Source organism: Pinus tabuliformis, chromosome X (assembly GCF_031772625.1).
Source record: "Pinus tabuliformis cultivar Carrire ecotype Pingquan chromosome X, CPIR1, whole genome shotgun sequence".
Classification (NCBI taxonomy): Eukaryota; Viridiplantae; Streptophyta; class Pinopsida; order Pinales; family Pinaceae; genus Pinus; species Pinus tabuliformis.
In genome coordinates this window covers 222,469,351-222,480,538 of record NC_142308.1, presented here as the reverse complement: position 1 = coordinate 222,480,538, position 11,188 = coordinate 222,469,351, and the positions used below count along the sequence as shown (strand labels likewise).

The 11,188-nt window shown below is 35.9% G+C and overlaps 1 protein-coding gene across 1 annotated transcript; it reads left to right on the top strand.

The window, feature by feature from the left end:
• Nucleotides 1-274: 274 nt before the first annotated feature.
• On the top strand, nt 275-1,541 carry LOC149139155 (coniferin beta-glucosidase-like). The gene is made up of 5 exons (XM_089449925.1): nt 275-534; nt 618-689; nt 840-926; nt 1,026-1,279; nt 1,353-1,541. The coding sequence occupies exons 1-5, from the start codon at nt 447-449 to the stop codon at nt 1,470-1,472; spliced, it is 621 nt and encodes a 206-aa protein (XP_089306051.1). The 5' UTR covers nt 275-446; the 3' UTR covers nt 1,473-1,541.
• The last annotated feature ends 9,647 nt before the right edge of the window (nt 1,542-11,188 follow it).

Here is an 11,188-nt window from a genome sequence, read left to right as displayed (position 1 = left end):
CATCATTTCAATTTTGAGGGCCGCCATTAATTTATTTTTAATTTCAGGTGGAGGGAGGTTATCTGGCCGATGGAAAAGGACTTAGCAACTGGGACGTGTTCTTGCATACACCTGTAATTATTTCAGCCCTACCTTCAGATTCAGAATCAATTACCAACCCTACTTTCAGATTCAAAATCAAAGGTTAATTTGTACTGGGAGGTGCAGGAACAATTGCCGATGGAATGAACGCAGACGTAACAGATGACGAGTATCACCGCTATAAGGTATATATTTTCTTTCTCTATATTGCATTCCACTCTTGATTTGTCTTGGTTTCGTATTGTTAGAGATTTGCGGAAAAAAATTGTGGAACCTATATTTTAGATGATTACTCAATCCATCATCAAATCTGATAGTTACTGTCAAAGACCAAAAACCTTGAATCATCCAGCCAATTTCATCTTATGATATTGCAGGAAGATGTGGAGATGATGTCGGAAATTGGGGTGGATTCATACCGCTTCTCCATATCTTGGGCACGCATTTTTCCTGGTGTGAATTCATGGGGTTGTGAATTTGATCCAAATTCGAACATCATACTTGTGCTAACTTTGTTTTATAATTTTTTTCTTCAGACGGCCGTGGAGAAATCAATATGGGCGGGGTCAAGTACTATAATGAACTCATCGACTCTCTGCTGAGCCGAGACAATGATATTCATCAATCTTAGTTTTGTCCCATTCACTCCTTTCTGCTCATTTTAATTTTAGACTCCTTCACGCGTTTTTCTTTTATTAATTAGAATTCCACTATGCATATAAATAAATAAATTTACAGAAAGTGTGTATAAATGGCAGGGATCCAGCCTTTTGTTGCGTTGTGTCACTACGATATTCCACAAGCCCTGGAGGATCTATACGGGGGTTGGCTCAGCCCAAATATTGTGTACTTTGCATTCCTCTACATCAATTATAAGTTCTCATGATACGAAATATAAGGGGGGATCATCAATTTGTATTAATCACCGTTGTTGTGGCTCTGCGGAGATGATTTTACTAGGTATGCAGAGGCATGTTTCAGAAATTTTGGCGGGCGAGTGAAATATTGGAGCACTTTTAATGAACCGAATATCTTCGTACCACGAGGGTATGATACAGGCACTTATCCTCCAGGGAGATGCTCAGCAGTCTTAGGGGGTTGCAGGGCGGGCAACTCTTCCACGGAGCCATATATCGCTGCGCACAATATACTGCGCGCCCACGCTTCAGCGGTCCAGCTGTACAGGAAAGAATACCAGGTATAAATACGTATGCAATTAACATATTTTGGTGGGATGATATAATTAATAGAGAATATTATGTAACCAACAGGCTGATCAAGAAGGGTTCATTGGAATTGTAATGTCATGCAAATGGTATGAACCACTGCTAAACAATTCACAAGACATTTCAGCTGTTCAGAGGCTTCTGGACTTCACTATTGGCTGGTAAGATGATGCTGTTAAATTGCTGGTGCTAAAAACTTTTTCTCCCTTTTTTTGGACTTATCCATTTGTAGGTAGGATGATGGTGGATACGTTTTACACCTCTAGAAAATATATCATTTTCAGCTAAGTTAACAGGTAAGTTTCAATCGTGGTATTCTGTTTTGATTATTTTTAGTTCCAGGTTCATTCAAATGTTATAAGATTTTATGATTTAGAGTTTGTGAGATTTTGGATCGATGTGGAGAGGATAACATGGGTATGAATAAAAAAATTAAGAGTATAATCTTAAAACTTTTATTTTAAATTTTTTTAAAATTCAGTTAATTAATTAAAATTTTATTTACAGAATGGTTGCTCAGCATCAGGGTATGTATTTCCATTTTAGTTTGTCTCAGAGTATCAAGGATTTTGACGCAGAAGCTAAAGCAATCGGTAGGGTTAAACATCCCAACATTGTTCGCCTCTGAGCTTTCTATTGGAGTATAGAGGAAAAACTGCTGGTTTATGACTACATTCCACCTGGAAGCTTGGCAAATGCCTATTTTGATGCATATATTTTTTGAAAGTGAATCCATCATCTTTTACAGGAGAGTATGCTACTGCAAGAGCTGCTTGAACTATAATGGTTTGGGCATCGGTCTTCTCTTTGTGGGATCGATCTTCTGAATGTTTTAATTTCCTTCTAGCTATTAAGGATTTAAGAAAATATAATGATTTTGGATTTTGAATTAGTTTGTTGTGTTGATAAAAATTGAGGCTTGGACATATTTGTTGTAGACGCTTTCTTCATGGGCTACATCAAGTGTTGAAGAGGTTGCTTCAACTAGACCAGGCATTCGCTCTTTTCAACATTATGTAAGTTTATCATTTCCACCCATATGATTGTCTTCCCATGTTTTCTGAGATGTATTTGAGTTCATATCCATCCAATTGTATTATAGGCTCCTAAACCAATGGTAAGATCAGTTATATTGCATTGGGTTTACTAAATGTGGATGTATGAGTGGTGTTAAAATTTAGATGTCATTGCTGGCAGGTTTACAAGAATAGGAATGTTTTTGCACAACTTGTTAGAAGAGTGGAGAGGGTTGGTTTTAAGGCAATTGTACTGACTGTGGACACACCTTGACTTAGGCGGAGGGAGTTTGACATTAGAAATAGGTAGTGAAAATTCATTCTATTTTAGATTTGCTGACAAGGCTAGGTAGACACATGGGATAAATATTATATTCAGAGTATACTCCTCTTTAACGTTATGAGTTTGTACCCATGTTTTAACACTTTCTCAGCTCTCAATAAAAATCAGAACATTGTGGAATTCTTTTAGGATCAGAATCGACGCTAGGGTTAGAAAAAGCATTTAGCACCTATAATGTATCAAACTTAAAATAAGTCAGAAGTCTTCATTTTATCTGGGATTCCTCTTTGTTCATCCCTTGTCTGACACTGAGGTATCTAATGTTCTGAAAAGTCTCATTGTGATATCCACTAACAGAAGGCAGGGGTCTAAAAATTCTTTAGTTTGAGTTTGTGAGCAGGATGTGAAATGGTTCAATTTGTTTCTGCATGGTTGTTTTTTATTTTTTTTACAAAGATAGCCCTTCAATTGCTTGCATATTATGAGTTTCTTATGGATTCCACAATCTCCCCTGTTTAGCTACTGTACCTTTAGCTAATACATAGTCATTAGAAAAATATGTACCTTTAGCTCCCGTAACTATTTTTTCACCAGCTTTATGACTGCAATCAGATTAGATAAACATTGAATAGCTATAATTTTCAATTTTAGTCACCTTGTCTTGGGTCAAACTTTTGAACATTATGGCACCCCTTTCATTACAAGCATCAGGGGAATTGACATTATTACAAAGATTTTGGTTGATGTTGTATTTGTTCATCCTTTGTCTGACACTGAGGTATCTAATTTTCTGAAAAGTCTCATTGTGATATCCACTTACATGCTAGACAGTATGTCACACCTCTGTGTTGAGATTCAATTCTGGATCCATAATTGTTTTTGACTTCTATTGATTTTTCTTTGTCAAAAATGTAGATTCGCATTGCCTCCATATCTTACCTTAAAGATTTTTGAAGGTTTGGATCTTGGGAAAATGGAGAAGGTATGTGTTCCATTTTATGAGTTCTTTAAATAGAAGGATGTTGTTTTTAGTTCTTCCTATATTCAAGGTCCAGACTTCTTCCTTAAGTTGGTTTTTTCTTGCAGACAGCGGATTCTGGACTGGCATCATATGTTGTAGGTCAAATTGACAGAGCATTGAGTTGGAAGGCTTGTAATAGTCTTGGTAGAGGGATATTTCAAATAATTCTTCAGTATTGTGTTTGAATAGAATGAAAATGGATAGAGAAGCACCTGGAGAAATCTTGGGGTTGAGTTCCTGCCTTTGCTTGTAACCTTCTGAATCTCAGAAAAATTATCTCTGATGAGTCATATTATGATTTACATCTTCAAGAAATACTATGTATCCTTTTTCCAATTATTTTGGCTCTGGCATCGCATGGGCCGTGTTGTGGTTACTCTCTGATGCCCTATCATTACGTTTTGGTGGTTGTTCTCTCTGATCTCGATGTGATTAACTGGTTGAAAAGGAAAAGACCAGCTGTGGGCAGTTTCTTGGCTATTCACAAGTTCATCTGATCTTAGTACTTTTATATCAATACAAATATGAGGTCCCTGTTTGCTTTTAAAAATAAGAAAATGTTATGGTGGCAACCAATGACTATATGGTATCGTTTGTTGCTTGCAGTCCTTCCTACTGTGCTAGATGTCACAGTGAACACTCCAGATGATTCTCAAGTTATTTTAAAGGTACGCTATCTCATAAAAAATATTGTCCAGTGCTTATGACGGTAGGTGGTAACATAAGTCTTGTCATAGATGTTTGATCCAGCTTTAAGAATTATGATGAATATAATCCAATCTTGCAGCATCCAGACCTATGGATAGTTATGTTTGGTTCGACAATAGATTTTAATACATGTTTGTTTTATGGAAACAGGGAATTTCCACAGACCATATTCTTGATTTATGCCGATTATTAGCTGTGAATGTGGAGACATGCCATCTGACTAACTATTCTTTATCCCATGAGGTAAGAAAATCAGTAGTTCAGAAGCTCATTAAATAATGGGATTGTTTGACAGGCTAGTGGATTGCAATTGACTGGTTCTATTCAAGATATCATGTGGTATGACCCTACTTGCATTAACAACACAGGTGTTCGTGTCAAGATAGAAATAGCCATGTACAGTGAAACTGGATCTATTATTAGTTTGTAAAGCTTAAGTGTGAACATGGCAACATTGGCCATCTTAGTTTTCTTGAAGTATCCATGACTTGGTAAAAACTTGAATTATACCAGGTTCATGGCAACAGGTTGAGGGATTCATCAGATGTTGCAACCTTGAAGCCCTGTGCCCTTACTATTGTAGAAGGTAACCAATAACTCTGCTCCCTAATCTGAACAAGTCAGGGGAGATAGCTAGAGATTTTGTCTTGCCTTTCTTTAAAATATAAATGTTTTTATCTTGAAAAGGGGTTAGAAATAATGTTAAATCATAATATTAGAAATTTTTTCTCTTGTTTCTTGAAGTGATCTAAACTGAATTTCTACTTGCATACGTGCTTCAAATATATATGCAAAGAAGAATATGCATTGTTTATACTCAAAGTTTGCATAATACTCTATATATGATTTTCATTTATTTTTCCTTTGCAGAGGACTACACTGAAGAGCATGCAGTTGCACACATTAGAAGATTATTGGACATTGTTGCCTGTACAACATGCTTTGGTTCTTCAGGAAAGAAAGGGAAACCTTGATCTGGGCAGGGAGGTGGAAAAGAATCAGCTCACTCAATGACAGAGAATGTGGCTGAACAAAACAACGATGTTTCTCTAAAGAAATCTTACCTAGCAATAAAGAAAGAAAAGAAGCAAACAAGGATGGAAAAGACAATAAACCAGGGACCTTTCCAAAATTTTAAGGTAAGGTTGAGGCTAGTAAGAGGAGAACTCAAACCAACATTATTCTAAGGGTGAAGGAAGAAAGAAATCCTCAAAAGAGGGGAAATCTTAGGCCATTACAGCTATGGCTGTTGCCAAAGAGGCCACAGATAAAGGGGATATGACAGGAATGTGTCCTCCCTCTAAAGTTGGCCAGTTCTATGAATTCTTCTCGTTCTCACATCTCTTGCCTCCTATCTAATGTTAGTATACCGTTCCCTACAATTTTTTATAATTTGAAAGTAGTAGTTTTCAATCTTGTGTATAATAGAAATATTACGAGAATGCATATATCCCATATAAATATGGATATGATGTTGAAAGATTTTCCATGTACTCTTCAAGACATCAAACTATGGTTCTTTATTTGATTGTAATGCAAAGATTCCAGACGATTTTGAACTGTGAAACATGGCAAACAATGTGCACATTGCCAGATTTAATTTGTTGATTTTCTTTAGAGCTTATGAATTAGAATTTTGAAGGGAAAAAAAAGTGAATTATGAATAGTATTTTAGTGACTAATGACATTGGGATGTACAGTCATAAGGAAGTCCACAAGGCAATCTGTTGAAGAAAAACGTCCTGGAGATTTTTTTCCTATAGATGTGAGCGCTTCTTATCCAATCCTGCACTAATTTTGAGCTTCACCTCCATAATGACTAGGAACTGAATTGTTTCTTCTGTAGATTTCTTATATTTCTCATGCCATTTCCCCTGATATATAGGTGAAGCTTTGCAATGGAAAGTTGTTGACTGTGACAGCATCCACCAAAGGTTTTTATAGTGTTTGAAAGCAGCTTGTTCAAAGTCATGCACTTGTCAACTTGCTACAGTAGTTGAGCAGGGCTTTTGCAAATTTCTATAGACGTGAGCACTTCTTATCCAATCCTGCACTAATTTTGAGCTTCACCTCCATAATGGCTAGGAACTGAATTGTTTCTTCTGTAGATTTCTTATATTTCTCATGCCATTTCCCTGAGGTGACGCTTTGCAATGGAAAGTTGGTGATTGTAACAGCATCCACCAAAGGTTTTTATAGTGTTGGAAAGCAGCTTGTTCAAAGTCATGCACTTGTCAACTTGCTACAGCAGTTGAGCAGGTCTTTTGCAAATTTCTATAGACGTGAGCACTTCTTATCCAATCCTGCACTAATTTTGAGCTTCACCTCCATAATGGCTAGGAACTGAATTGTTTCTTCTGTAGATTTCTTATATTTCTCATGCCATTTCCCCTGAGGTGAAGCTTTGCAATGGGAAGTTGGTGACTGTAACAGCATCCACCAAAGGTTTTTATAGTGTTGGAAAGCATCTTGTTCAAAGTCATGCACTTGTTAACTTGCTACAGAAGTTGAGCAGGGCTTTTGCAAATGTGACTATCTTTAAGGTCCAAACTATACTTCTATTGCACCTTATATTATTTAATTGCTTACAAGATGCCTTCTCTCGTGTTTAAGAAATTGACATCAGTGTTTAATGTTTGGGCATCGGTCTTCTCTTTGTGGGATCGATCTTCTAAATGTTTTAATTTCCTTCTAGCTATTAAGGATTTAAGAAATTATAATGATTTTGGATTTTGAAATAGTTTTTTGTGTTGATAAAAATTGAGGCTTGGATATATTTGTTGTAGACGCTTTCTTCATGGGCTACATCAAGTGTTGAAGAGGTTGCTTCAACTGAACCAGGCATTCATTTTTTTCAACTTTATATAAGTTTATCATTTCCATCCATACGGTTGTCTTCCCATGTTTTCTGAGATTTATTTGAGCTCATATCGATCCAATTGTATTATAGGCTCCTAAACTAATGGTAAGATCCGTATATTGCGTTGGGTTTACTAAATGTGGATGTATGAGTGGTGTGAAAATTTAGATGTCATTGCTGGCAGGTTTACAAGAATAGGAATGTTGTTGCACAACTTGTTAGAAGAGTGGAGAGGGCTAGTTTTAAGGCAATTGAATTGACTGTGGACACACCTTTACTTCGGCAGAGGGAGTCTGACATTAGAAATAGGTAGTGAAAATTCATTCTATTTTAGATTTGCTAACAGGACTAGGGAGACACGTGGGATAAATCTTATATTCAGAGTATACTCCTCTTTAACGTTATGAGTTTGTACCCATGTTTTAACACTTTCTCAGCTCTCAATAAAAATTAGAACATTGTGGAATTCTTTTAGGATTAGAAGCGACGCTAGGGTTAGAAAAAGCATTTAGCACCTATAATGTATCAAACTTAAAATAAGTCAGAAGTCTCCATTTTATCTGGGATTCCTCTTTGTTCATCCCTTGTCTGACACTGAGGTATCTAATGTTCTGAAAAGTCTCATTGTGATATCCACTAACAGAAGGCATGGGTCTAAAAATTGTTTAGTTTGATTTTGTGAGCAGGATGTGAAATGGTTCAATTTGTTTCTGCATGGTTGTTTTTTATTTTTTTTACAAAGATAGCCCTTCAATTGCTTGCATATTATGAGTTTCTTATGGATTCCACAATCTCCCCTGTTTAGCTACTGTACCTTCAGCTAATACATAGTCATTTGAAAAATATGTACCTTCAGCTCCCGTATCTATTTTTTCACCAACTTTATGACTGCAATCAGATTATATAAACATTGAATAGCTATAATTTTCAATTTTAGTCACCCTATCTTGGGTCAAAGTTTTGAACATTATGGCACCTCTTTCATTACAAGCATCAGGGGAATTGACATTATTACAAATATTTTGGTTGATGTTGTATGTATCAGGTTTCATCCCTGTATATTGGTTGATGTAACAAAGGTGGATCTGAATACCACTGTGTTGGGATTCAAGATATCAATGCCTATTATGATTTCTCCAACTGCCATGCAAAAGATGGCTCATCCCAAAGGTATGCATTAGATTATTGTATTACAGTTAGCATCCTATTTTGATGCATATATTTTCTGAAAGTAAATCCATCATCTTTTACAGGAGAGTATGCTACTGCAAGAGCTGTTGGAACTATAATGGTTTGGGCATCGGTCTTCTCTTTGTGGGATCGATCTTCTGAATGTGTTAATTTCCTTCTAGCTATTAAGGAATTAAGAAATTATAATGATTTTGGATGTTGTAATAGTTTGTTGTGTTGATAAAAATTGAGGCTTGGACATATTTGTTGTAGACGCTTTCTTCATGGGCTACATCAAGGGTTGAAGAGGTTTCTTCAACTGGACCAGGCATTCGCTTTTTTCAACTTTATGTAAGTTTATCATTTCCACCCATATGATTGTCTTCCCATGTTTTCTGAGATGTATTTGAGTTCATATCCATCCAATTGTATTATAGGCTCCTAAACCAATGATAAGATCAATTACTTTAGATTTGCTGACAGGACTAGATAGACACTTGGGATAAATCTTATATTCAGAGTATACTCCTCTTTAACATTATGAGTTTGTACCCATGTTTTAACACTTTCTCAGCTCTCAATAAAAATCAGAACATTATGGAATTATTTTAGGATCAGAAGCGACGCTAGTGTTAGAAAAAGCATTTAGCACCTATAATGTATCAAACTTAAAATAAGTCAGAAGTCTCCATTTTATCTGGGATTCCTCTTTGTTCATCCCTTTTCTGACACTGAGGTATCTAATGTTCTGAAAAGTCTCATTGTGATATCCACTCATACATGCTAGACAGTAAGGCACACCTCTGTGTTGAGATTCAATTCTGGATCCATAATTGTTTTTGACTTCTATTGATTTTTTCTTTGTCAAAAATGTAGATTCGCATTGCCTCGAATTATGCTTCTGCTTCCCTCAAAAGAGACCATCAATGAAGGAGGTATTGCATTTTCTAGAAAATATGCCATCATCCACAACCGATTAACCATTTATTTCTTCCTATGTAGCATCCTTTCTTTGACATAAGTTGGACAGAGATGAGGACTTTCACCCACATTCCGTATTCAATAGCTCTACTTAGACATTGACATAACTGATATAGACACCTCTATGATTGGGACTCAGACAAACTTTGCTGTCAACTCAGCTGCTTATGAAATCTCCAGAGTCTTCTTAAAAATTTCAATATTTCTACAGTTGAGGATTGTAGCAAAACTCAGGGATCAAACTTAACTCCATGCTTATGAGGCATCCGCATTCTCACAATTTACTTGCAGCTCATTCTCAGTTTTAATGGGAAGGTGATATATGGTGTATTATTGTTGCAATGGTAGGGGATGGATTTTAGTTGCTGGTTGGACCAAAAGAAATTGATGCAAATCAATATTGAAAATTAGATTTATTGGTTCAGCTATAGTTTGCATATATAAAGAAAAAATTGCTCCTTTTTCAGGTTAGAATATTTATATATACATGTTCATCTCAGCAACAAATGATAATTTATCAAAACCATGAGAATGCTACACAACTTCCTTCAAAAGCCTTTTTGGAAGACCATGAAATAAGACAAGTGACCCTGTGCTTGTATTTGTATCTTATTCTACATAACATCTTCTTACTTAGCTGGAGAACAATTGGTTGTAGTATTTATACCAGTTTCTATGGAATGTTTCTGCTACTATATATTGAACAGGCCCATTATACCATATTACTGGATTCTGCAGAGTCTATCCCTGTTTTCTCTTCTTTAGAATATATATCAACCCTTTTGTTTTGTTTCAAGGATATGTTGCAGTTTATTTCATTTCTCTTTTATCTTTAAGATGGATATTTATCTTTTTTATCACCACATTATTTGTGGTTCATTTAAATTGGATATTTGTCATTTTGTTCACTGGGTTCTCTGTATTTTGTTATAACTAGTTATTGATAATTTTTCCCACTGAGTTCCCTGAGGTTGAGTATAATGCTTTCCTTGCTTATCAAAGAGTATTGATTCCTTTTCAATTTCAACATTCTGGATAACCAAATCCAGTTCTCTGTAATCACTGCAAAAGGGAGTCCATTATCATGTAGGGTTTGAATTGTTATTCTCCTCTTATTGCATGCTAATCTTGATCATCTTGTTCAGCTTCTAAGGTTCTTAGTGGCCTATCCTTTTCAGATCCTTTGACTAACACTATATCTCTCTAATCTTGCAGGATGGTCATCAAACTCTCCCTTTTATCTGCCATGGTTTGCTAGGATTAAAATTGCAAAGGGAGTAGCCAGAGGCCTGGCTTATTTACATGAAAGGAAGTTTGTTCATGCAAATATTAAGCCAAGCAACATCCTTCTGGGCTTTGACATGGAGCCATACATAGCAGATTTTGGGCTAGAAAAACTACTGGATACTGCCAATGTCAAGTATAGTAGCTATGCTATCTACCTAAGGAAACTTGAAGGTATATTTTCAGGGAGCAAACGCTCGACTCCCGCAGTAGCCTGCAAACAATGTTTTAATTTAAAAGAGAATTATCATGGTAAATTGGTATAAGAATATTAGTAGAAAAAATCACCTAGTTATAAGCCTAAATATTGGCAAAGGCTAATTCTTCATGTGGCATAATCAATCAGCCATGTTATCCTGCTACATGATGCAAAAAAATGACCGATGGATCCTAATACTTTTTAGGGTTCTTTTTCAATTCAATAGGCTTTTCTTCTTCTTCTTCTTCGTGAGATGGTAAAGATAATGACTCAAGAATGACTCTAAGCTTACTAGATAACCAAATTCTCAACATACCTTGCAATTTCCACACTAGCCACTTACGGATTTTCAAACATCA

What these genes read in the sequence shown, in the direction of transcription:
- LOC149139155 (XM_089449925.1), top strand. Translation starts at nt 447, where the DNA reads ATGATATTGCAGGAAGATGTGGAGATGATGTCGGAAATTGGGGTGGAT. An exon ending in TTGGGCACGCATTTTTCCTG is followed by an intron (nt 535 to 617) that starts GTGTGAATTCAT and finishes TTTTTTCTTCAG; the next exon opens with ACGGCCGTGGAGAAATCAAT. An exon ending in TTGGCTCAGCCCAAATATTG is followed by an intron (nt 927 to 1,025) that starts TGTACTTTGCAT and finishes TGTGGCTCTGCG; the next exon opens with GAGATGATTTTACTAGGTAT.